The 27,984-nt window shown below is 35.6% G+C and overlaps 1 protein-coding gene and 1 long non-coding RNA gene across 4 annotated transcripts in view; one reads left to right on the top strand and one right to left on the bottom strand.

The window, feature by feature from the left end:
* LOC127528367 (uncharacterized) overlaps positions 1–20,230 on the bottom strand; it is a 61,899-nt gene extending 41,669 nt beyond the window's left edge. The window contains exon 1 of the long non-coding RNA XR_007935252.1: positions 20,058–20,230. This is a non-coding gene — a long non-coding RNA (uncharacterized LOC127528367). The remainder of the gene's footprint in view (positions 1–20,057) is intronic.
* The window catches only part of LOC114653392 (laminin subunit alpha-3-like), a 403,128-nt gene that overhangs the window by 252,524 nt on the left and 122,620 nt on the right, over positions 1–27,984 (top strand). For 2 of the 3 annotated variants that reach the window (XM_051928867.1, XM_051928866.1), the window contains exons 23-27: positions 823–964; positions 16,437–16,579; positions 18,349–18,455; positions 19,201–19,354; positions 22,754–22,917. In XM_051928867.1, coding sequence (XP_051784827.1) covers positions 823–964; positions 16,437–16,579; positions 18,349–18,455; positions 19,201–19,354; positions 22,754–22,917 — 710 coding nt within the window. Of the gene's footprint in view, positions 1–822; positions 965–1,118; positions 1,252–16,436; positions 16,580–18,348; positions 18,456–19,200; positions 19,355–22,753; positions 22,918–27,984 lie in introns of all 3 variants that reach the window. The other variant, XM_028803680.2, reaches the window with a different exon arrangement.

Below are 27,984 nucleotides of genomic sequence, written 5' to 3' on the forward strand. Positions count from 1 at the left end.
CTCAAATAATTCTGTCTCCTGAAAGGTCCTACTTGATACTAAATGGGTCTGCATAATACATTCACTATGGAGGGTATATTATGGAGAATCATAGAGTGAATGTGTACTATAATAATGGCAACCATTGCACCAGAATTGGACTGTATAATCACAACAGGCACTACTAAACCACAACAGAAACATCTAAATGTAGAACTTAATTTATTCTTGAGACAGTTGAATGCCAGTGACAATGAGAAATTGATATACGCATTCATAGATGCAGAGATAAAAACTGTAAATAGCCAATTAAACACCCATAATACTGCAGTATGGTGATTGTTTTTCCACCCATGAGAACATTTCTGTAATCTGACCTGATATTTAGTAGAATTATCTTCAGAGATTAAATAGAGCTGTTATTTCTTCCACCTCAAAACTAAACTACTGCACACTGAATGACATAATGTTTAAGGCTTTATTTTGTGATAATTATTTCCTATTTTTTGAATATTATTTAAAACACTTCTTTGATTAACAGATCTTGCGGCTGCTGTTTACAAACAGTAGTAAGGAAATGTGATTTCTCCTCAAAGCATATCAAATATGTTTAGCTAGTTCTCTAATCTTGTGTTTAATTAATAATGCAATATTAATAACGAAAAACAGAAACTCAGATATTTTTGTGTGACAGCTCTTTCATCACAAGTGTTCTTCACATTTTGGCTTTGCCAGTTTTATTGATTTGTTTCCTATAAGCTTGGTGCAAGTTTTCGTCTGTGTGCTTGTAATAAATGGTGTCCTTTCTGTTCCTTTCTTCTGCCTAATACAATTTCTTCCCAGCCAGAGGTGGTTCTTCCAGTTTCTATGACTTCCCCTAGTCTCTTCCTTATTATAATCCGTTATGCTACTCCATCTGCCAAAAAGGGTGCTACTGGGAGGATCTCAGTTGCGGACGGAGTACAGTCTCCCTCTTGCTGTAACTGTAAGTCAGTCCCAAACTCTTGGTGCCAACTCTTTCCTCTTGGCTTTGTTGTTTGGCAGTGTTTTTGCATGGCATCTTCAAGCTGCTCTTTCCTGAAGCAAACTGCAAGAGTATGTTCTCTGCTGACAACCTTATACCACCTTCACCTTTTCAGAATGAAGTGAGAATAACACTGCATGTGGATGAAACAAATCTCAATTTGTTCCGCCTCATCCTGAGATTTGTTAACCCCAAAGACGAAACTGTGCATGGTCATATACAGGCTTCAATTATCCGGTTCCACAAAGGTAAGCTTGGTCCTCTGCATACACATACTAATAATCGGAGCATCAGTAAACACAGATAAGAAGAGTGAGTATTGTCTACTTGCAGCTTTGTCATGCCTTTCTATAGGCTACTGTATGTTCCATAAGAAATTACTTCCAGTTTAGCATTTTATCATTTGTATTTTGCTGTGCATGTTGTTATGTAATTGTTTGTGTTGGCATGAATGTCGCACTCATTTTCACAATATTATATTTTCCATTTTTATTTATTATGGAGAGTTTTGTTTCCAAAATGTAAGCTAACAAAAATAACATCTTCACAAAAAAAAATGAGAAACTGCTTTTATTCATAATAACCCATCTTTTCCTATTAAAATGAGGCATTTTAATTGTGAAAAAAGTGAAACTGACTGCATTAATGTACAGTATTATTGAATAATTGTGAGTTTTCTTGTCTCATAATCAGTCTAATAGTATTTCTGAATATCATGAAATAAGATTGTGAAATAAAGCTATACAAACAGTGGCTTTAAAGAATACTCACCTTTACAGCTTTATAGCATTACATTGACCAAAAGTAATGTATTTTTTCCAGTTATCAGCTTATAAGTTTTATAATTTCACAATAAAACTGCATCATACATTTATTTATTCATTGATTTTTTTGGATCTGGTATTTCTATTTTACTGAGGGGAAGCTTATTTCAGTCTAGAAATAAAACAATCTTTGTGAATATGTCAGGTAGCAATGCCTGCTGTTGTAAATACAAAAGTATGGAATTTCAAGAGAGGATAATACATATTATAGATACATTTAACTGTTTAAGATATAATAAGCTTCAAAAATAATGGTATAAGTGAAAAAAATAAAAAAAGAATGGTACTGCATAGCAACAACTTCTACATAATGTGAGATATGTATCTATAACATATATAATCTAAGGCACCTCCAGCACTAGCATATATTTTTTTAAATTCAGATGCAGTTAGACGTACCATAGAGCATTTCTACTAAAGTCAGTCTGTTGTAGTAATATATACAGGTATTTGAGGTTGTCCAAAGAATTTTACAAAGCAAATCACATTAACAGTGTATTTTTGGACTATTACACAATGACACTTATAATGCAAAAGAAATCATTTATCATTTTTGAAGAAAAAAAATCACTAATGCTAAAAATAAGAATTTCAGCTTCCCTTTGTGTGACAGCATTACTCATACACCAGCTATGTCTGATATATTAGAAGTTATAGATGTTGTTATCATTACATACCGTATAATCAAGCTCAGTCCACCATTGCAAGCAATGCCACCAAATCAAAAATCAAAAATTAATTTTCATTCTCAATACAGTGTTTTGTGTATAATTTCATGAAGGGAGTTGGTATTTCAAACTGACTGGTTATTCGTGTTTAGTGTCTCTTAGGTTGGAGGTGTGTAGGATGTTCACCAGTTTTACTTCTTTCCTAGCAGCAGAAGTGTCAAATAAGGCTTTGTGAAGTGTCCAGAGCTGGCCCATGACATCCTGTACATACTCAACTACTATTATATCATCAGAAGAACAAGATTTAAAGTTTTTATTACATTGGTTACAGGAATATGGAAGAACAGGCTCTTACTTAGCAGACAACAACCTCATCATAGTATCATAACTAAAATGTTTTGATACTTCAATAAATGAAAATAAAGTTTTTCTGCCTGTGCAATGATGGCATCAAAACAGTGGTACATTCTATCTTTTTACCCCCATGGAGCTAACATGTACTGCACCTTTTAGCTAATGCTCAGCATGGTCTCACTTTGTCCATACTTGCTTTGTTAATCTCATACTTTGTTCTATGCCATAAGTAAGAATGAAAGTAGAAAAATGGAATTTGAAAGTGTGAGCAGAAGATAACCCTGTATTGAACAACAGTGGACCACAGTTTGCTTTCCTTTATCCACTATTTAGGATTGCATTTTTGGTTCATTGAAAATGGGTAGCACAATGTCTCTGAACACCCTGTCAAGTGACATCATCCGCATGATGCTATATTGAGCCTTTATTTAGGTGCTTATTGACATCTGAGATTCGTGTCAGTTATTTTCAGTGCTTTTGACTCTGCTTAGTGATTTTCAGTTCAAGAATTATAGCAAGCATTTTCACTACAAGATTGTCTAGCATTTTAGTTTGCCTGATTGTCTTGATCTCCTTCTTTTGACTTTAAGTTTAATCTTTTCTATCTCCTGTTCCCTTTTTGCCAATTATTTTTGAAGGGAAGTCTGAGTTTACAAAAAGTGTCCAGCTTTGCTGATGCTGTAACCCATCTGAACTGCTGGCTCTTCAGTCTGGAAATTAATTCTGTCTCTCTCTCTCTTTCTTTATCTTTTTCCATGGAAGGACAACTCCAATTTACATCCCACATTTTAATGTATGATTACATTACAGGATGCATACAAAGAACCAGCAATAGAAAAGAAAGAAATAGCACTAAAATACAGTATAATATTTACATTAACTAATAAATGCAAAGTAGAATTGTGTTTTTTATACACCCATAAACTTAAATGGTGTGGTTCAAGATCATCTTGATGCATCTAATTGCTTCTATAGATACCTCATAGTCTCCTTGAATCTATTTCTTATTCTTTTTTGAATTGTGACAATGTACATAATCCCACTGGTGTGTTGTTTAATTCATATTCCCCGCTCTGGGATCATCTTTCTACATCATGTTATAACTTTAATGTATTTTTTTTACAAATGTGCTTTTCACTTAAAGTCTTAGAAAAGTAACAGGACGTCTAACTAAAATAATGAAAAAAGAAGTGAACATCATATTTTTTTTTTATTTAACCTTAAATTTTTACTTAATTTCTTTATTTTTTTTAATTGCTAGTTGTCACAAACAGTGCTGACCAGTTTTAGGTGTTCCACCTTGTGCATTTGCATACTGTAGATCCTCACGTCCTGAAGGGCCAAAATGACTGAAGGTTTCTAACCAATTACTGCTACTAATGGAACAGACTTCTTTTGCTTTAGTTTCAATTGACTTCTTTTTTAGGTTCAGAACCTTCATTTATTTCATTTTTCCATAGCCAGGCCCCAAACAATAATAAGATGCAAAGCAATCCAATAGATGACCAAATAACTTCATCCTATTTGAAATTTTTTGGTTCTTTATATTTACCTTGATAAAATCTTTGAAAAGAAAATTGCAAAGACTTGGGAAGTTTCAGTTTAAGCAAAAGAAGATTAAGAGGTAACATGATTGAAGTGTTTAAAATTATGAAGGGAATTCTTACAGTGGATCGAGACTGTTATTTTAAAATGAGTTCATCAAGAACACGTCGACATAGTTGGAAACTTGTTAAGGGTAAATTTCGCACAAGCATTAGGAAGTTTTTCTTTACACACAGTCATAGACAGTTGCGATAAACTACCAAGTAGTATGGTGGACAGTAAGACTTTAAGGACTTTAAAACTAGACTTGATGTTTTTTGGAAGAATTAAGTGGATAGGACTGGCGAGCTTTGTTGGGCTGAATGGCCTGTCCTTGTCTAAATGTTCTAATCTTCTAATGTTCTAATCTTCTAAAAAGTATTGATCTCTTGTGATCAACAAAACATTTTCATGGTGCTCTCATAAAATGAAGAAAGTCATCAGTTTTAGAAATGTCAGGAGTTTAATTAAATAACAGGTTTTAAAAAGAGCAAAAATTGGCTTCTGTTTAAAAAAATCAGTTGCAGTAGAAATTATAGGACTCAGAAGCTGAATTTGAGACCCTAGAGATATCTGGATAACAAAGAAAAGTAAATAAGAGTTCTGAATCTTAAAAAGCAAATCAATTCAATTTAAGGCAAAACATGTCTGTTCAATTAGTAGCGGCAATCAGTTGCTAATTAAGACAGTGTCTAGAATCTGAAACTGCAGCCAATGCAGCACCTCTGTTCCCCGACTGTAGATTCTTCTACATTTGAGATCAGTACTCCAAATAATCATTTCAGAGTATTTGTTTTGATCCATAGAGACCTCCACTGTTCTAGGCTACTAATGAGGGGTTAATAAGCATTAAGTGGGAACAGGGTCAAATCTTTTCTTGGTGAAATTTAAGGCCAGGTGGAGCTGAGTTTCACATCATTATCATATTAACAAAATACAAAAATAAAGATCCCCACAGTAGTGTGTTTTAAAGAAATAGTCACTTTTTGCTATTAAGATATTATTTAAAAATGTAAGCAAGTTTTTTTCTCTGTTCTAGACTTGCGCAAATGTAAAAGATGTCTACAGTAGCTATTGTATCTATGGCCCACGCTGTTGTCTTTGTAAATTATCTTTATGATATCACATGCAGGTGCTGCTTTGTGGAATTCTACATTGTATTGGCAAGTTAGGCCAGGTTTATACTTCACGTGACACATGCTCCAGCGGACACTCCTGCTACGCAAGCGTTTTACTGTTTATACTTGCGTGCGTACTTTACGTAAATCTGGAAGAATCCACCAGGTGGCAGTGCAAGATATCACGGTGAGAACAGGCTTGGCTTCGCTGTGTTGTGAATTGCCTGGAACACCCATGAAATTCTGATGACACCTTACTGCAATATCTCTGAAAAGGATGTTTAATGCTTAAATCCATCAATCCAGGGATGTGTCCATTCCAGTAAGCATTGGGCACGAGGAAGAAAGAACCCCTAGACAGGGCATCAGCTCATCACAAGGTGAATACAAGCACACACATACACTGGAGTCATTTTAGTGTCACCAAATCTGCATATCTTTGGAAGGAAACCGGAACACAATGTGGAAACCCAGCAGGAAAACATGCAAACTCCAGGCAGGGAACACCAGCGGTACGTGACTCCCTGCGAGACATGTGTGTAATTATTAACAGTATTCATTATTTAAATGAAATTAACAATTTATCTGTAAAATGTAACATTCATACTTTAATGCATTTCATCATGAAAGTGATGTCAAGTATAAATCTAAGGATTCTAAATGTGCAGAGAGTTGGAATATCATACATTTAATTGGTTAAGTGTGGTGTTGTATTGCTGTTTGCTGCTGCTGTCAGGTCAGGAGGAAGCCCCAGAAAAAAAAAAAATTCGGCACAAAAGATGGTATGTGAGACTTTTAAAATGTATCGTGTAATTACGATTCGGGAATATGCGACACTTGAATATAAAAGCACTACGAATGCATCTCTATGTTGGCATTTTGCATCACCACATCGAACCATTTATCAAACATCGAAGCGCGCACACCGATCTCATAGGATCCTCAAAGCGGCTTTCTGTCACATGTATATAGTAAACAGAGACTGTGACGTCGCATTCTAACTTTTATCACATTGCGCCCCCGACTTTTTGCTGGTACTACAACTCGCGCACGCATCACATTAATTTCTGAGGACCTGCTCAAAGGACACGTCAAACAAAAGCTGGGAACACGTGGCAGCCATGATGCATGCGCGTACGCGTTCTGAGCGTGAAGTATAAACGAGCCCTTACATGTACAAAGCTTAGAGATGGAAAACAACAAGTACATTGTACTTCTGTTTACCTTTGCTTAACTCTTTCAATCTTCTTTGTGGTGGTATGATTCAGATGAAAATTAATTTTTCATTCCTTGCATATATTTTTATTTCAGATTTATTTTATATTTTGGAAGGTTTTGGACATCAAGGATTCCCCCTGTATGTCTATTTCTGAAAGTTATTGCTTCACAGAGTAGAAGAAAGAACAGCAGAGTATATTTAATATTGGACACATATTTTTTGCATAAAACGCTAAAACAGTTAAATACAGGATATACAAAGCATTAAGTAGAATAAAAGAAAATAAACCAGTGTAAAATAATAAATTCGATACTTAATGAAAAGCCTGAACAAATAACATAATTTGTGATTTAACACACACATAAATTATCCTGAGAATCTGGAAGAGAGTTAAACTGAAAGAAGGGGCAGAATGTTAGGATAAGTTAAAAGCCTTGCTAAACACAAGAGTTTTAAGTTGCTTTTTAAAAGAATGCATTGAGTCAGCTGATCTAATTCATTTCGGGAGGTCATTCCAAAGTGTGGGTGCTATAGAGCTGGAGGCCTTGTCACACATAGAGTGCATGTTAGTGTGGGGCACAACAAGATTGGTAAAATCAGAGGACCTTACTGAGTGAACAGGAGATAGTGATGGAGAAAGCCACTGATGTAGTCCGGTGCAAGGCCATTTAAAGCCTTGTATGTTATTAATAGAATTTTATATTCAATCCTATATGACACAGGGAGCCAGTGAAGCCAAAGCAGGATACGTGTTATGTGCTCGTTGTTGTTGGTTCATGTAAGGACTCTTGCAACAGATTTTTGGATCAACAGAAGCTGTTATATATAAGATTTGAAGGGGCGCCTGCCAGTAGGGAGTTACAGTAATCGTTGCAGGATGTGATAAAAGCAGGGATGTTTCTCAGCTCTGGAAAAGAGAGGAATGAGCCAACAAGGGATTGTGGTATAGCGGGTCCACAGCTCATGTCAAGAGGCCAGTTTTAAATAAATAATCACCACGCTTGCAGCCTAGTGAGGTGGCATGGTGGTGGAGTGGCTGAAGCAGTTCCAGGGGGATTCGTGGTGTGGGCATTTCTCACCTAAGTGCACAGGTGAGAAACCATCCACATCCCTAATTGTTCCCAGGAGCTGCTGATTGCTACAGCTGCCACGTCCTCTTCATAAACAGAAGCACGAGGCGGCTAAAAAAGAGAGAAAGAAGAAAGAAAAATGGAAGGAAAAAAGACGGAGGTTGTAGGAAGCAGCATGGAGAGAGAGAGAGAGAGAGCACCGGTGTGAGAGAGAGAGAGCGAGCAAGTGCAGGCTCGCAGGCAGGCAGCTGGACAGTGAGCCCTACCTAGCAGGGGTGTTTGGCTGACACTAGGTGGGGCAGAAGGAAGTGGTCGCTCCAGCTGAGTGATCATGGAGCTGGAGTGACCGGAGAAGAAGGGCGGCTGGCTGCGTAAGGCCAAGAAGGCAGCGGGAGTCGGGAGGCTTGGATGTAGAAGCCCTAACGTGAGCGTCCTGACTGTTGGGTTTAAAGCCAAGTCTCGATCAGGAGAGCAGAACCGAAGCCATTGATCGGGGAGCCTCGAGATCAGTCATGTGGAGAGAAGGCCAGATGCAGAAGGGAGACTCTCCTGTTGTGTGACCCAAATGGGAGAAACAGGAGAGCCACCAGGTAAAAGAAGCACCAGGCTTTGTGTTGTTTTTAAGAGTCTGCTTCCAGCATTGTTTTAACCTCATTTTTCTTCTATTTATTGGATTTTTAACCTCCACAATAACACCTGTTTTTTATGGATTATTTATTTAATGACTTTGGAGGCACTGCATTTTATTTATTTTGAACACTTTGTTTTTGATTGTCATTTTGGTGATTGTTTTGTTGAATTTTAATAAATGCACTTTTGCACCATCCTCTTGCTCCATTGTTATGCCTCACTGCCAAGCTCATCGGTAACATTACCGATGGTGACGGGTTCAAGGGCTCTCAAAAAGCAAGACGGGAGCGTGGAGAACCCGCATCATCACAGGGATATGTTATGTAGGTGAAAGTAGGAAAGTTTCTTAATGTGGTTTATGTGGGTGGAATAAGAGAGGTAGGAATCAAAAATGACACAAGATTCCTTGCATTAGAAGAAGGTCTGATGAGATTAAGAGTGATTGAAAAGGAATTAATTTTCTTAAGTTCCGTTTTAGTGTCAATTTGCATCAGTTCAGTTTTGTTGTAATTTAATTTTAAAGAGTTATGCTCTATCCAGGTTTTAATTTACTGAGGCAAGTTGTGAGTTGAGAAAGCTCTGATGAAGTTTCTCTTTTAAAACTGAAGTTGAGTATCATCTGCATAAAAATGATAACCCAGTCCAAAGTCATGAATAATATGGCCAAGGGGAAGCATATAGGTACAGAAGAGCATACTGAAGAGCAGCTGGATTTGCTGTTGCCAAAACTGACAAACTCTTGTATTGTATATCAGTCATATAGGACTTTAACCACTGAATGGCAGTGCCAGAGATGCCCTGAATGTTCTCCATTCTGGACAGTATAATTTCATTTCTGACAGTGTCAAAAGTTGTACTGAGGTCTAGCAGAATTAATATGCTGGTTTGTCCAGATTCTGCTGCCATAAGCAAATCATTAGTTACCCGAAGCAGAGCAGCTTCACAGGTGTGATGCACTCTGAGACCAGACTGAAAGGGTTTCATCAAGTTATTAGAAGTTAAATAAATGGTGAGTTGGAAGGTTAAAAAATGTTCCAAAAATTTTGACAGAAATGGTAAGTGAGAAATAAGCCAAAAATTGTTACGATTGTCAGCATCAAGAATAGACTTTATTAATATTGGGGTTACAGAAGCAATTTTAAAAGTGGTTGGCATAAAGCCAGTGTCAAGGCATGTATTTATTACCAGTTAGGATTATGGCATGATGATAGGATTTAAAAAGTGTGGTGGGGACGGGGTCCAGTACACAAGTAGGTCGGCCTTATCTTATAAAACAGGTCATTAATAAATGCAGATGTAACTGGTGGAATTTTAGAAAAGGAGCTGGATGGAATGGAAAGACAGGGAATGATATAATGGATAATGGATTTATGTTAGTTGAATTATTTAGATTTTTAATTTTTGTACGAAAAACATAGAGGAATTTTTCACAGACTGCAGTAGAGGAGGTAATTGGACCAGATATAGGTTGAAGGAGTTTATTAAGTACAGAGAACAAAACCCTAGGGTTACCATGGCCACTTTCTATTATTCTGCTATAATGCATGTTCTTGGCTGCAATTACTGCATCTCTGTAGAAAGTTTTGTTCAGTGAACCAAAAAAAGATTCAAATCAGTTGTCCCTGATGCTGTGAACTCTGTTAGGACAAAATCAATAAAAATAAATCCAAATTCAATACAAAAAGTAATCATTTGCATCCATGAACGATACATACAGTAAGAGAAGGTGAAAGGAGTGCAAAAACTGCAAGATTAAATGTGAAATATAACAAAATGTGTTGTTAACAGGGTGTAGTACCAACATGCATGAGCCAAAGATTCCTCCACCATTGCTACCCAAACACAAAATATGAATTTTCTAACACTGAGCCTGTTTGGAAAGTAAAGCTAATTACTGTACACTATATCCACTGAGGCATACTGAATCTGCCATGTGCTGCCTAATTTATACTGGTGTGTTGTCTGCCATGGCAGCCAGTAAGATAATTAGAAAGTGAGAGCAGGAGAAAGAGTGAAGTCAGTAAACCACAGGTCAAAACCAGAAGGCTAATATAGATTGTCAAAATACAAGAGCAAAATTAAAAATTGTAGTCAAAGAAACACTCAAGGTTTGGAAAATGAAATAAACAGAGAATGAGTAGCAAACTAAATTAGAATACTTTCCAAATTACGGATAGACTGAAACAGTCTATGTAAAATTCAAATAGTCATGCTGGTGTCATCACCACTGTGCCAGCCTGATGCATTCTGGGATACAATGCCATAGAAATGACGACAAGAAGCCTATAACATAGTGGTGCCTAAAGACAAAAAAAAAATGATATCTCAAGATGTGAAATAAAAGTAAACTTTTAAATGGAGTCTCCAATCCGCAAAATAATAAGAGAATTGTATTCTATGGGTATACAATCTTCACAAACGATACCTCGGGACAAACTCTGAAAAAAATAACAAAAAGCTTGAATCAAAACATGTGGTAGCATTACAAATTGCAGTTCCCATGATAATGTGAACAGGATTATGACAACATGCGGTCGTCAAGTAAATAAACAAAATAAGGGAGTAATGAGAAATAATGCCTTAAAATGAAAACAAGATCTAGCTGGAGAAGTACATTTTCGCTGCACGCAGAGTTTGCTTTATTTTGTAAGCGTACTTCAGTAGCTTACGCTGTGTCAAAAACATACAACTGTCCATATCCTGGAGATGTAGAAGTGTTAGCGTATAGTGGAGAGATTTGGTGATAAATTTGCCTGTGTATTTTAAAACAGTATGGTCTGTGGCCAGGAGGTTGAGTTGTCTGTGCGCCCATGGAAGCAAACGCTAGAGAAGAGTTGTATTCTCGAATGTGTTCATGATCATTTTTAGCTTCTGATGTTTGCTGTGTAAGAAGCTGTTGTAAAGACACAGGTGGCTCCCGCAAAGGTGGTAAAGCTACTTTACCGTTGTGGCAGCACCTCGAGTATTTGTTGGATGTATTACACTCAGCAGGCCAGTATAGTACATGACATAGAAGACGACGAATAGGAATCGAGAAATGCCGTGTCGGCTGTGTGTGGGCAGGACCGGTTTTGAAGTGGAAGCAGGATGAACCAGAAGAGAAATATATATATAAGAGATAAGTTTTACTGTGCTTTAACAAAAATATATTTACATAGTTCACCAATACCGGTGGAATAAGCAAGTAAAAATGGAGCAATGGATATATAGATATATATAACTACTGTATGAGTAAAACTCATAATTTTACTATTTGTTTAACCAGATTTGATAGGGTCATATTTATAAATGACATATGGTTTTATGCTATTGGACTATAACTGCCACTCAGAGCTTATACTATGTAAAATAAATAAACAAATGAATCAACTCAATTGAACAAGAAAAAAAAGTATTCAAAAAGTACCAAAAACTGATAAGGCAATGTAGACATATCTAAAAAACACTAAGCTAATAGCAGAATTCAAAAGCCAGGCAAGAAGTCAAAATGCATTCAACAAGCTGTAGACACAGGACTAAATGAATGTTACAAACGTTATTATGGAACAGTGGAAGAGCAGTACAGAAAGTCAGTGTTTAATTTTTATTTCCCCTGTCACTCGCAGCACGTGTCTACTTTATAACTGATTCCAGGCACCAAACACAAAAGTACCTGGTCAAGGGCAAAGCAAGGATGGAGGATCTTCATAGACTAATAATAACAACAGACTGGGCTGAGAGGGTGCTGGAAAACACGCATAGAAGACATTTAGATTAAAAAGAATGTGGATATCAGAACATTTCAGACCTCTTAAAAGTTTACATGGACCATGCTATGATGTTTATTGTTTGTTTTGTAACTTAGTAAAGAGATATGAGAGCTAGTGGCCATTATTCTTCGTCACAACAAAAACAGCATCTTTTTGACTTACATTTTTCATCTGGATACTAACTTTGCTTGCCTGTAAGTTTGCTTTAAAATTTTGCATGCTATTTGTATTGAAATTGTTAATTTACTAACTGAAATATATAATTAACTGTGTCCTGTATAATACACAACAGAACTTACAATCTATTTATATCTTATCCTTCTTGAAACAGGGCAATTCATTTATGTAAAATGTAAAAAAAAAAACATATTTTAAGAAGATAGTTATTTGTGTTTTAAAAGATGGGCCATGCATTTTTACATTGTTATTTGACATTGCAATTGCATCTTGATTGAAAAAATATTAAGGAGGATTTAGAGTACAACATGAAGAAATGTTGTAAAATGCAGCTATCCACAAAACTAACACAACATTTACCGACTGTCACAGTGATGTCATGTTTGATTCAGGTGTGAGAGATAACAGGTTGAAGTGCAAGGTACAAGACTACACATTTCAATATTGCCAGTATATGCTGTTTATTTTTTGCAGGACACTCGTATTTTAAATATAATTTCTCTCTTCCTCTATATATACATAATGTGCCATACAGTCTGCTTTCCGGTTTAATTTATAGTCACAGTTACTGCATGTTCTCCCTGTGTGCATGCAAGGGGCTTCTGTTATTCTTCAAATTGCCATGATGACTTTACATAAGTTGTACTTTTTTAAGTGAGTGTAAGTGTACACTGAATAAAAATAGTGATCCTGCAATGTGAAAAGCAGGTTTGGGAAATATAAGGAAATGTGTAGAAATATCTAGAAAGTATTGACCATCTATACCATATGCTTAAACAATTTGCTATGTTTTAACCAAAGTTACAACACATTTACCGGAAATCAGATTTTTTTTTGTTTTAGTGGTTAACAAAACATACTTTAAATTTTGATAGGCCATAATTACATTTATTATAAAAGAAAAAAAAATACAAAATGGAAATATCCAGTTTTGATAAATATATTCACCACTCTTAAAGTTTTCAAGCACAAAAAAAATACAGCCTCAACCTGATACCTTTATAAATTGCAAATTGTGTTGACGGGAGTCAACCTACGTACACTGAAACAGTGAAATTGAATTTACCACTTTATAAAAGTTAAATGCCTATATTGACCATTGTATACAAAGCAAAATGGAAATAGTGATTAACAATTGATGATATGCATAAATAAGGCAAAGGATATAAAAATGCTTTCATAATTGCCAAGGATGACGGATAAATAAATCATTAGGAAACAGAGGACACATACAGTTACCCAAAAACTTCAAACAAAGGGTTGTTTTCCAAAGTTCTGCAAACAAGAAAAATAAAATTGGATGAGAAGCATTTAGGAGTTCAAAAACACCTCCACACATCTCCCGTTACAAATGAGATGGGAGAAAGTATGGTTTTGTCAAGAAATGTTCAAGTACTCCTCTAATCTGGACTTATTTTAGAGTGCTGAACAAAGTTAGTGACATACTGTAACCTTCAGGTACAATTAGTTAACTGATTTGAAAGTTGGAACAGTTTCATTTTGTTAGTTAATTTATCAGAGAGTCAGTTATCGCAGATTTATTAAATATTTTGTAATAAAGAGTCATATTTAGAAATAATAATAGAACACAATTATATTCATTAGTCGACCACATTAAATACAAGCATTTTAAAAGCACTTTACAACATCATGAAGTTAAAAATGTAGCCCAAAATCGCTTGTGGTGGTTCTGTAAATTTTATAGACAGCAGAATCCAATTCAAATGATGTAAAAATGTCCTGTTGTTGATTGTGTAGGGTATGTGACTAATTATTGTTGAAATTTTTTAAACATAACATTTCTGAAAGAGTTAAAGTCTCATTTGAAATCTCATAGTAGTATTGCTGGCTGCCTTGGACTATGATGGGAGCAGCTCTGAAGCTTTGCTGATTAAATTAGTGTCAGTGAAATAATGAATCATTATGCGCAGATTGCATAGCTGTGAAATTGTTTTTAGAGTAACATTAATACAGAGTACATATTTGTTAAGATTTTTGCTTGTAGAGTAACACTAACATAATTCCTTTCTTCTTACAATCATTTCTCGATAACTGATTTTTTTTTTCTTTTATTATTAACTTACCTCAGTCAGAAGGAGAAGTGGAATGATATAGAGAACACACAGAGAATCTGGTGTGCAAGTAGATTGTCACGGATGCTTCATCCATTGTTTGACTTACTTGTATTGGTGGTCTAAAACAGTGACAGTCAGATGAGTAAAAGTGGAAAATATAGAAAATATTCAAGTTGAATTGGCCTCTCTTAAGGTAAATTTAAAACAATTAGCTAGTCCGTAATTGACACTGCACAAAATGTTTCATCTGCTTTGAAACAGAGTTTGCAAATTTGCAAATGATTTTCAATGGAAAGTTTAGAAAATGCAAAATTTTGTCCAGCCCACTGTATTGAGATATCTCAATGCATTTTCCTAACACAATTTCTATGAAGAATAAGTGTGTAATATTTCAAAAAATCAATCCGCTGGGAGCTGACTTCGTTCAGACAGACTGACAGGCATGGCAATGGCAGTAGGTGCTTTTCTGTTATATGTGAACAGACCTAAAACACTAAAAAGAACTTGGAAAAATGTATGCAGGAGCCTCAGGGAGAAAGCGGAAAGCCTTTGTTGGTCTAATGAGAGAAAAATTGGATTAGTTGGCCCTAATGCCATAGCGAATAAAGAACACAGTTCATCACTTACAAATTACAACATATACTGAAATATGGTGGTGACAGCATTATGTTCTTAAAATGCTCTTTATTTTTAGGAATAGTTAGGCTTGTCAAAACAGAGGTAAAATGGATGGAGAAAAATATAGACGTAGGTAGTTAGCAAAACCTTGTGCAATCTGCAAATGATGTGAAACTTGAAGACCAATTCATATTTCAACAAGACACTGACCCCAAAAACAAAACCCAAGCTACTCTTAAATGGAGTATTAAGAGTAATGTGAAATTCCTTGAGTGGCACAGTTAAAGCTATGATTTAGATGCCATAGAAAATCTATATCAACAACTTAAGATTTTTGTATGCTGTCATTTCTGAAATAGCCTACAACAGTTTGAGCAATTTTGTGAGAAGTGGGTAAAATGTTAAACCTGCAACATGTGAAAATGCCACAAAAGATTTGAGTCTAGAATTGCAATAGAACATGTAGTCGCCAAATATTAAATACCTAAGAACTAAAGTGGGTGAAAAGTTTTCAAAGCTTAATTTTTGTAAGTGTTGTATATTTTGAAAATAACTTTCTTTAATAATCAAAGTAAATAGGGCCACTAAAATGTCAAGTATGTTTTGTTAAACAGATACGATAAATATGATTAATAATTAATATGTATTGTAACTTTCAGTTGTAACATAGTAAATTGTGGTGGCAGTCTGATGGTGGGGATGTGTAGCTTCTTTCAATATATATCTGTCCACTTTGTTTAATCGCTCAGCCAATAAAGAGACACAAGTTATGTATACTTGCGGATCAAATCAGATTATTTTATCTTGTGTTAAAAGGAAAGGTCCTATATGATATTTACTTAGGTATCGATCTTCTTTTTCACATCATTGTCCACATTGGTTTTGTCAAGCAAAAGAGCAACAGCTCTAGTCAAAATGATAAGTACAGAGAATTTTTTTCTTAAGTTTCCATATATATTGATATTCAAATGACAATGGCCAAGGATGATGTATTGTACAGCAGCTGCCATTCTGCCTTGCAACATCAAAAAACAGCTTGTGAATAATGCAGGGTCCTACATTTAGAGAATAAAGTGGCAAGTGTATTGGTTATCTCTTTTGTCCCAATAGGATACTGAAAATTTTGGAAATACAGTAAAAACAATTTCAGAAAATGATACAATTATGTGAAATTAATTTATATTAGGAATTCTTATAAAATGTAAAATTACACTTTGTTATAATGGTTTCATGTTTATTTGCTTGGATTCTGTATCAAAATATAACTAAAATTTGATTTGGACAAGCTACTGGCAGAGTACTGAAAAGAACTCCCATTTGTTTTCTCAATTGTTTTCTTTTTCTTAGGGCCCATTCAAAATAAGGACATATTTTTCCCACCCAGCCTGAAACCAGCATTTATCACAGTTCCAGGGAATGGATTTGCAGATCCATTTGCACTCACTCCTGGAAAATGGATTATTAACATTAAAGCTGAGGGAGTTCTGCTGGTAAGAAATACTGTGGAGTTTTGCTTAAAAACTGGCATTTTGTACAAAATGGTATTCACCTCTCCATCTGTTTGCTTAGTCCACTTCGTTCAATGAGCAGACATACTAGAAGACATGGTTCTGCTCTGCTATCTTAATTACGGCAAATATGAAGCAGGTTCATGTAAGCTCAATACTTATAAGTGACCAAAAATGTTAAGTTTTGACAGTCCTAGTTTAGCTCTCTTCTCTCACATCAATGAGTTCTTTTGTTTTGCCATTAAGGAAGAGTTTATTGCTATAGGACTGTACAGTCGATATCCACAGCCTCTTCTCTAGGCATTTTTTCATCATAGTGGTGTCTTCAACTATGGTTTTACATAATAATTTTAATTAAAAATATATTGTATGGTTTTTCCAACCTTATTAGAACAATATTATTTTATTCTTCTTTCTGCTGCTGGTGCTCCTTTCATGGTCAGTTTTAACTTTGTACCCAGTTCTGAATGCATTGGCTCTGGACTCCACAACACTAAAATGGATTATATGTATTTGATGATGGATAGGTAGATATTTTTTGGACTGTACATCTATCTAATACATAAAGATGAATGTGTGTCTGTGTACTTGTCCTATACACACATTTTGCATAGATTTGCCATTTGTACAGGGCAGCACTATAGGCTGTCTTTCATTATGAGATTTTTTTCCTCTTGGGGAACTTTATTCAGTTACCGCACCCTCAGTATATTCAATCCCAGGCAGCAACAGGCACCCCATCCACTTTATTGTAAAATTGATCTAGAATCTAATTGCCAATGAATTTGGGGAGAGCTTACACAGTCACATGCCAGCCTTTAACACCAGATTTTATAATCCAAGCTCAATATATTCATCATGTCAATGAAGGCGTAGAGTAACTTGGATCCACTTATTCTCTAACTATTTATCCAGTTTACAGTAAACTAAAGACTTAAAGGAATACTCCACCCAAAGATGATATTTTTTATATATTACTTACTTATATTATTTAATTAAATTTGTAATGCTGAAGACAGAATTCTTGTCCAATTATTGACAGTGAGAGATGGATCTTCAATTTAAAAGCATTGTATTATAGGAATGTGCCTTTCCTGTTTATATTATATTGTTTGCTGAGTTTTTCCATGAGTGTTAATAACGTTTTAGCAAATAAATGCATGTATGAACGTTTTGAGGATACGAATGAATTACAGACATGTGGATTATGTAGCGCTTTATGCGAGAATCGTTTTTCTTTTATCTGTGGATGTATCCCACATTGTTTGCTGTTGTCTATGGTTGGCCATTATTGGCCCCGTTCTATTACAATATTTATGTCCTTTCTCCACAAAAATGTGAGATTACAATTTTTTTTTGGCTACAACTACAAACTACACAGGGTAAGTAACATATTATATTTAAGTGCGGTATTCCTTTAAAAATTAATTTTGCAATATAATTCATAATTAAGGACTCTACTTTATCTGTTACTTGTATATCTGCATTATGCAAGTCCATATTGATTTATTCTTATTTGCTATTTTTGGTATCTTAATTTATTTATTCATCCTATAGTTATTTATTTCTAATATTTTTCTTTTTACTTGCATTTTTTTTACCATTGTGCACAGCACATTGAGCTACATGTTTTGAATGAAAATGTGGTGTACAAATAATTCATGTTGTTGTTGTCAAACTGTCTTTTGTTGTCATTATTTTGAAACATGTCTTATTTGCTCATACCAATTTATTTTTCCATGTTTGTTTAGGATTACTTGGTGATGCTTCCTAGTAACTATTTTGAAGCTCCAATTCTGCAAATGAAAGTCACTGAGCCATGCACATATGATACAACCCTGGAGAACTCCTATAAACAGTATGTTCAAGGAGGATCACTTGAATATCTAATTGCCTTGGTAGAAATCTCTGTTAGTCATGGGGAATATCCTGCTGAATTGACTATAAAACTAGAGGAAGCATTGTTGAAAATGTTCATTGCTTGTATGTTCAAGTAATTCAGCTATGACGCTGTGTTCGGATTCAGCGGGTTGGAAAATGGATGGATGGATGATTATGGTTTCTTTTCACACTTAAAGTGTTTTGGTGAAGATCCATATAAGTTTGACAATGTTAACGAAAGAGTCTTCACCATTTGACTAATACTATACACAAAAGCTTCTGTACAAATTTTATATACTAATGAGGTCTTAATTTAAAAAATGCTCACAGTGCTTTCTCTTATAATGCATAGAGGAGAAATACAACACTCAAGGAACATGATCATATCATAAGATATAGTAAGACAAATAGAGGGATTTGAAAAGAAAAAAAAAGTATCTGAGGAAATTTATGGAAAATAAGTAAAGATCTGTCTTCCAAGATAGGATTCCATACTTTTAAAGAATGAAGAATGTAGAACAAACGTAAACTCTTCATTCATCCATTTTCTGAACCCACTAGCTCATATACAGATTTGACACCATGGGTGCAAAGCATTTCATCCTATTATTCTATTTCATTGCAAGTGATATGGAATCATTTACTTATTATCATCCAAAGCTATAAGGAAGAAATTAACTTTACAACTGTATTAAACAATGTCTTGCATTTCATTCTTTCAGCTGTTTGATGTATAAACATGTGCCAATAGACAAATTTCCTAACATAATGGGGACAGAGGGTTTGTTCTTATCCCAAAGTGGGCTCAAAATGCAGACAGAGAGCCTGCAGCCCGCACCTCACTTTCAGGAGATGGCTTATTTCAGTGGCAAACAGGTAAGTTCAAATCAGCTATTATACTGATTATGTGTGGAAAAAGTACTTCTGGTTTTAAAAGTGACATAGGGGCCGATGAACTGCCACTGTGGTGAACCATATTGTTTTTATGTTTTTCCCCCTCTTTAACTGTTACCTCCATTTATAGTTTCGACTTTGCTCTTCTTTCATGACAGTGGCAGGCTCTCACAGTTATGGAAAATAATTATATTTTGTCATCTTTTTTACTGCATGCGGCTATCAATATCACCCATGTGAACCTTGTGAGTTAGTGTGCTAATCTGTGGCTTTAACTTTGTATGTATTTGTCTTGCTTTTCTATTCATTCCCTTAAAAAATAGTGTTTAGTATCTCCACGTGTTTTTGTTTCTGTCTCTGTGAGCTAATGGGCTGTAGGTTTTTAAGCACCTACACATTCAACATTCTATATGGCTTATATTTCTGAGCATGGGTCATACCAGTGGCAGTGATCACGGTGTCAGAAACTCCACACAGAGCCATAGCAAGGTTTGGGGCAGCCACCCGTATAATTGGTATCCTGGCTGAATAGGTTACACAGCACTGATGTGCACAAAACCGAGTCCAAAACAGAACTGAGGGAATAGGGAAAAGGTGGAGGCTTTCAAAGGGGAAGATAAGAAGTGAGGTCAAAGGGGTCGGGCTCATAAGGGTCTTCAGTCATAGGCTCGAACCCGGATGTGACATCATAGGGGCCGGAGCCGGCAAGGTCTTCTTCCATAGGCTCAGAACCAGAAGTGATGTCAAGAGGGCCAGGTGGAATCGCCTGTGAATGGTCTGCAGGAAAGGGAGAAAAAGAGTCAGTGCACTCTGCCACATCCCGGTCTGATTCGGAATCGCCCTTACTCAAGCACTTTAGCTGCCACCCATGCGCACGTGTGTGACAACAGCTTCACCAATAAAAAATAGCTAAAGTAGCACAATAGTGAAAGAAAGAATTGTAATGAATATTTAGCCCTTGTGCTATTTTAATGAGGTAGAGGTAGATTAAACATCAATAAAAATGTAAAATGCATGATTATGTATTTTTACATTTTCAAACAAATTTTTATTCATAAATGTTATTAACTAGATGCTTGTAACCAGTGATTATGCAATTTGAATGAAATTTAAAATCACCTGAAGCTTTAATTTATTTTACAAAGTAAAATTTCCATTTCATAGCACTCAAGACATCAGAGATTGCCTTGTTTGTTGAGGGACGGAAAAAATAAATGTATGTGCTATGATGCAGAGTCTGCCTTTTGATGACAGGGTGTACAAATAAATCAGTTTCAATTAATAAAATGTCAGTTTCACTCTGACAACTATAGCTGCAAATTAATTATGTATGCTCTATTATTAAGCTGTTTCACTCAATCTGATGTTATACACTACTTAAAGTTTAAACATTTAAGGCAAAGTCATTAGTGTATTTATATTTATATCTGCATTACAGAAGACCTCATGGCGACCCATAACCAATTTTCAAAAGTCTGCAACAGCATCAGTAAAGTAATTTCCTCATTAAAGAGAATGTTTCTTCCAATTTATTAATATAGGTACATGACATAAATACAAAACAAAATTAGTTTTACCTGACAAATTCACACAAAGCAACACTCATATAAAAGCAAGACAAAAATAATATACAATTAAAAGAAAAGTCTAACAGTCAAAAGTTTTATTAAACAAAGTATATGAATCACGGTGGTCCAACAAGCAATGCAATATTAGGCCTTAAAAATAAATGCATTATTCCGTTTGACATGGCCATGCAGTGGCTCACCTTTTTTCATCAACATGATAAAATGACAGTATTTCTTCTTTTAGACATAAGAGTAAAATCTTTGAATAAATGCATCATACTCTGTAGACAAATGGAATAGTAATCTGCCTATGCTAAAATTCCATGTACACTTCAAATGTTAAACAAATAAATTGCAAAGCAATAGTTAATCTAATAACATCCATCCATTCATTTTACGACATGTCTAATCCAGTTATATGGTCATGAGACAACAAAGCTTGTCTTGGTGAAATTGGGTACAAGGCAGAACCTTTCCTATTCAGGACATTAGTCCATTGCAGTGCATGCTCTTCCACAGCCACTTTTGCTCCCATCTGGCCAGTTTAGATTCAGTAACTAACAAGAACCTCTTCTGGACAGAATATTAGTTCATCAGAGTGCATGCACGCTTACAGTCACTCACTCAACGCTAATTTATGTTCACTAACTTCACAACAGGCAAATCTTTGGCATGTTGGACCAAGAGAAAACCAATACATAGAAGAATGTGCAAGTACAGTACCTCAGACAGTGACTGGGTCAGAGATGAAACACACACGAGCTATGAACATAGCGTAATATATGTTTTATTATTCTGTTAAATTTCAGACCTTAATCTTCCATATTGATGGAATTTTGATTTAAAGATGGCATAAGCATAAAAATAGAACAGGAATAAGCCTACAAAAGTACTAAAGCAGAAAGAGAGTTAATACTTGTAGTAAAATTAACCACTAATTTAACTTACAGTTACTACTTTTAATTAGGAAAATAGTTGATTTGATGCACCCCCTGCTAAATGGAATATGAAGACTAATTTAGAGCACACAGTAACTATTTCTGAAGGTGAGGTGTTAGAAAAAACAATGTTATCTGGCATTCTAACAAATGAATAGTCTTTTTAGAGACCTGTAGTCATTTCAAATGCTGTTCCATCTGTTTTCAGTTTTATCTATATTATCACTTCTTGCTTTAAGTTACACAGTCCACACCATGCTGTCATTTACTAGTTCTGGCTATTAATTTAAAAATGTCTAGCAATGTAGTGATCTTTTGCGTATGTCTAGTTCTGACCTTGCTCCCAATACTGTCTACAGCTGTACAGTAGAAAAATCAGGTTCAAGAAAGGAATGGATGCTATTGCTCAGAATCTGAACCACATCAGGACATAAACCAGTTCATGTGCAACTTCTGACAGGCTTAGAGATGTCATTTCCTTGGTCTTCAACAAAGAAGAGCTTGTCAAGTTATCCAATGTGAATATGCATGAAGGCATCATTAATCTCAATAGAACAGATTTCCTTAAGTGTGACATACCTTGACCATAGTAGTGAATAAGAAGTAATAGATGGAAACAAAAAGCAAAAGACATGAGGAGTCTGGAATTAAATGCTCGGTCATGTAATAAAACTACCCTACTACCTATGAATTGCTTGGATGAAGGATTTGGCAACATCAGTTAACCAAAAGATGTGTATGAGCTAAACTGTCTGCTCTTGTTAGGAACCTTTATATCCTTATGTACTAGAAAACAAAGACATTGAGCTTGTGACATAAAAAAGTAATATGGCTCTGATGTATTTCATGTTTTCTTTTACTTAACTCCTTTCCAGGCAAAGATGCATCTAAAACCAAGAGTTCCTAGACCTGGTAACTATGTTGTGGTTCTGGAGTATGCTAACAAAGAGGAGACAGTTCAGAATGTTAATGTGGTGATTGAAAATCAGCCACAGGCCTTCACACAAGGAAGAGCAAACATATACAGCTGCAAGTACAGGTCGGTCAATAGTAGTTTATTATGGAATTGTTTGAAAATAAATAAACAAGATATATTTAATACACTCCTCATTGTTACTTTCTCGTATACTTAGTATAGAGAAAGTATAGTAATTGCGAAAAAATTCGACCTTGAGATTTTCATGAATCTCCATGTTTCATGTGTTCCTGAACATGTTTTAAACATTTTTGCAATTATGTCTGTGTGTATGTACGGAAACACAATAACTTCAGAACACTTTGAGCTAGATAAATACAATTTGAGATATGGGTATTACATCAAAATGTTAGTTTTCTATGAACTTTTGGGCAACATACGTCAACCGGAAGTGGTACTTTACCTGAACACATTTAAAAAATTTTCAAATAAACTTAGATATAGTTTGAATAAACAATTTAAATTTTGTAAAGTAGTTTTTCATATGAAATTGCATTATAAGAAGAGAAAAATAATTTAAATTTAATATTATTGTTAGTTAGGGTAAGAAAGACATAGTTATAAAATTTCACCTTAATCAGATAACCAGAAATGAAATCTTAACAGGTATCACTACCATTATATAAATAGAGATAAATAATTTACATTTTATATGATCATTACTTATCATTAGATATAAAATTTGACCTTGATCAGGTGACTGGAAGTGGTATATTACTGACCACAAAAAATAATCAAATTTGTAATTTCAGTTTCATCAGAATACCGAAAGTAGTTCTTTGCCATATATACTTGCATTATAAACAAAGGTAAGTGATTGAAATTTTGTAAAAAACACACGCATATGAAGTTTCGTTATAATCGGACAACCGGAAGTGGTATCTACTTTACCTGAACAGGTATAAGGAAAGCTGAGTGTAGAACAATCCAGATTTTTTTAATCTTTTACGTGTGGTGCTTTACAAAAGACTGGCAAATTGGCACTTAACAATGCCCTTAACAAAATAACTAACTATAGTTAATATATGGAAGTTGTGACAGATAGGGACGCTCTTGCTCCCTTGAACCCTCAGATCAAACGCCAGACACCAGATGAAAGTCCAATATGACTTTATCTTATAATAATAAATGTGCACAAAGCACCTCCACCACCACTCTTCTTCCAATAAACAATCAATAATTAATCCACAATAATCCTCCACACCTCCAAGCAGCTCAGTCACCCTTCCTCCCAACTCGGCACAACGACTGGGATCTCCCACAGTCCTTTTATATTTCCTTACCCGGAAGTGTTTCCGATCCTTCAGTCCACGTGACCTCCCATCACTTCCGGGTCAGATCAAAAGTCCTCTTCTTCATCCCGGAAGTACGTCATTCCTCCTGTCTCAGTGACTAAGACGTACTTCCGGGTTATAGGGCACGTAAGAGTCTCTGGGCCTCCCTGCAGCGTCCTCTGTTGGCCTCCAAGGTATCCAGTAGGGCTGTAAAGGAAAACTCCACTGTCCACGATTCCCTGCTGGTATTTGGAGCACCTCCATGCTCCAGGGAGAGCTCCACCTGGCGGCCTGGGGGTATTGGCCGGGCTGACTGGCTGGCCATATTCCACAAAGTATACTTCGGACATTTGGTTTCGATCATTTTCACACATCTGGTATAATAAATGTTTATTGCCTTGTAGGATTGACATTTTTATATGCATCAAATTTGCATCTACCTTATTTACCCAGAACCATGTTTTTTTCTAGAATTTACCCCACTACTTTGATTGACTGACTTCATTTCAATATGCTTTCTTGACAGTTGATTCTGTGATACTGTTGAAGTAGGTTTATCTATTAAACAAATTATCATATTTTGACATTTAGGTACTTATTACTGTCTTTCTTAATGCAATTTGTGTTCCACAATTGTTTTGAACTTTGGGTTTTTGAAATTTACTTTTTGCTTTTTTTGGTTTTGTGCTTAAAATGCAGTACTTTTAGTGATTTAATAATGTTTGTGAAATTTTCTTCATTGTGTTTGCTCTGAATTTCCACAAAAGGTTATTAACTTAGTGTTAGTAAGTATTTGTTTTCAATACTTACTAACTGTTGGTAAGTTTTTTTCATTGTTACACATTATTTTGTCAACGAAAGAAATTTGTTTTATTGTTAATTATGGTGGTTATTTGAACTAATTTAATAAATCATATTACAAACAATTAAATCATTGTTTTATAATTTTTCTGGTAAGAGATCATTTTTATTGAAGTATAGATATTGTTTAAAATTGAAAATTTTGAAATTTACATACAGTACCTTTCTTATTTGTGCTACGCATTTACTACTTTGTCCTTATGTTTAATTCCACAAATTGTATTTCATATATGTTTTGATCTTTCATCAATTTTGTACTGTTTGTGAATTAACTGAGATTTCTTCTGATTTTCTTTTTTGTTTTTGGATTGCCTGAACTTTTTTTTATTACCTGCATTAAATTTTTTATTTGAAAATGAAAGTTAAAAATCAAATGGCTTTGCAAAGGCAGAAGAAAATTAATCAGTTGCATATATGTTTACGCTCTGATTTTTTATATAAACAGAATGAAAGAGTTAAAGACAGGCCTAGAATAATGAATAATTTTTGGAATATCTAATTATTCATCTTATTTAGTAACAGTTTATTAACTACATTGCACGTATTATTTTTAACTCCTATTTAACTTATCAACAATGCAAAGAAATGACATGGTACAAACACAAAATAATACTGTAATTAGAAATTTATCTAATCATGTAAAAGAACAATCAAATACACTTGAAATTTGAATAGGCACATGTTTTGTTTCACAAGTTGATATATTCATACAATTACGTAATCTCTACGTATACGAGAAACGAGGAGAACACTACAGATTTTTCTACATTAACTGAATTAATCTCAACAACCTTATGTCAATGTCCCCATTTTGTAGCAGTCTGAGTACTGCACTTGCATCACTTGTTCCTTCTTCAGTACACTGTGTTGCCCCCCTCTAAATCTGTCCCCATGATGGCATGTTTGAGCCCTCCAAAGAGGTGGAAATCTAAGAGAGCAAAAATCTAGGCTGTAGGAAATAATTGTATACCTGAGTTTTGTGAGTTTTTAAATGTGTGTGTGTTCAAGAATTGTTGAATTTATTGTTCACAATTTATTCAATATTCATCATTTTTGTAGAGTCGCCTACCTGCAGGAACAGCTGCCTTTCACTCTGGTCCAGTAGCCCTCCGATCCCTGGCTACGTCGGGCTCCAAACCGGACCGAGACTTGGGTTATTTCCCCAGCAGCCAAGGCACTCCTCGACTCCCGCTCCTTTTGACAGTCAGTCGTCTCCTCTACTGGTCACTCCAGCTACTTAATTGCTCAGCTGGAGAGACTGCTTCCTTCAGCCCCACCGAGTGTCGGCCAAACACTCCCCTTGTGGGCTCACCTCCCAGCTGCCTGCTTTCTCTTATTCGAGCCTGCTTTTTGCTCGCTCGCTCGCTCTCCTTCTCCCTCACACCGGCTTTCTCCTCACTTCCTTCCAGCAACCTCCGTCTTTTCCTTTCTTTTCTTTCTCGCCTTTCTTTCTTTTTCTTTTTTCTCCCCCCAACCGACTCGCGCTTCTATTTTATTAAGAGGGCAAGGCAGCTGCAGCAAATTAGCAGCCCGAGGAACAATCACGGATGCGGGCACTCTCTCACCTGTGCACTTAGGTGAGAAACGCCCACACCACAAATCACCCTGAGAACTGCTTCAGCCACACAACCACCATGCCCCCTCGCTAAGCCGCGAGCGCAGTGATTATTTATTTTAAAAACTGGCCTTTGATGAGAGCCATGGACCCGCTATAACACACTACCTCTCTCCCTGATACATTGGCCAAGAGTACTGTCTTGGTAGTAAATTGTTATGGATGAAATAAATGAGGCATATCAGGGAAACTGCATCCACACTATATCACGCCTTGAGATATGTAAACATGATGTCATGGGTCGCTATTGCATTGAGGTATGTATACAAAAGTTAAGAATAATTGGGGAGATGGAGTGATGGCAGATGGAAAGACGTTGGCAAAAATGCCATATTATATCTAAGGTTTCAAGACAGAAAATATTTACACAAAAAAAACACAATATCCAGATTTCATAGCATAGTAAAGCCATGTCTGTGCCACACGATTAACAATGAGCAGTTGATATGAACATCTTGGAGGCGTCCATGAGAATCCATCCACAAATTGGCAGCACCCACAGGAAATAAATAAAATGGAGAGAAGTTGAAATATTAAGGAGCAGAGTTTTTAATTATATGAAGTGGCAGACATTTTAAAGGTGTTTACTTTAAGTTTATAGCAAGAGAACAGTCAGGAACATTGCATGTTGTAATACACATAAGTCTTTTTGTCTTTACAGCATATTAATTTACTTGCTTGAGTGCTAAGTCTCTTCCGAAAATCTCTTTGTTGAAACCAAAGTTTAGACATTTTGTTGTGCATGCAGCCTCTTTTCATAGCAGAGCTGAGATGCCAACATGTACTGCGCTCTGTCACAAAGCAACACAAAATAGACATTAATATCAGAACATAATAAAAATAGCAACCTGTAAACACTAGCGCATTCCTAACTATAATATAATAACAAATAACAACCACAAAAATTAATAAACTACTCAACCATGCATTCCCTACAATGATTTGTCTGCTGCACTGCTGTAGCAAGTGGGATATTTCAAATTCATCCATCCATCCATTCTCTTCCGCCTATCCGAGTTCGGGTCACGGGGGCAGCAGCTTGAGCAGAGATACCTAGACTTCCCTCCCCCTAGGCACTTCTTCTAGCTCTTCCGGGCGAATCCCAAGGCATTCCCAGGCCAGCCGAGAGACATAGTCCCTCCAGCATGTCCTGGGTCTTCCCTTGGGTCTCCTCCCAGTTAGACGTGCCAGGAAGGCCTCACCAGGGAGGCGTCCAGGAGGCATCAAATTATTTTAATATTTATTTAATATTTCAAATTAACTTGAGAATAAGGTCCTTTTAAACTTCACTAAGGCATAAAAAGTTTATCAGGCAACCTACACAAATAATTAGAATGCCAAGTTGACAAGTGATCTATTTTTTGTCATTGCACTACTATA

Source organism: Erpetoichthys calabaricus, chromosome 6 (assembly GCF_900747795.2).
Source record: "Erpetoichthys calabaricus chromosome 6, fErpCal1.3, whole genome shotgun sequence".
Lineage (NCBI taxonomy): Eukaryota > Metazoa > Chordata > Cladistia > Polypteriformes > Polypteridae > Erpetoichthys > Erpetoichthys calabaricus.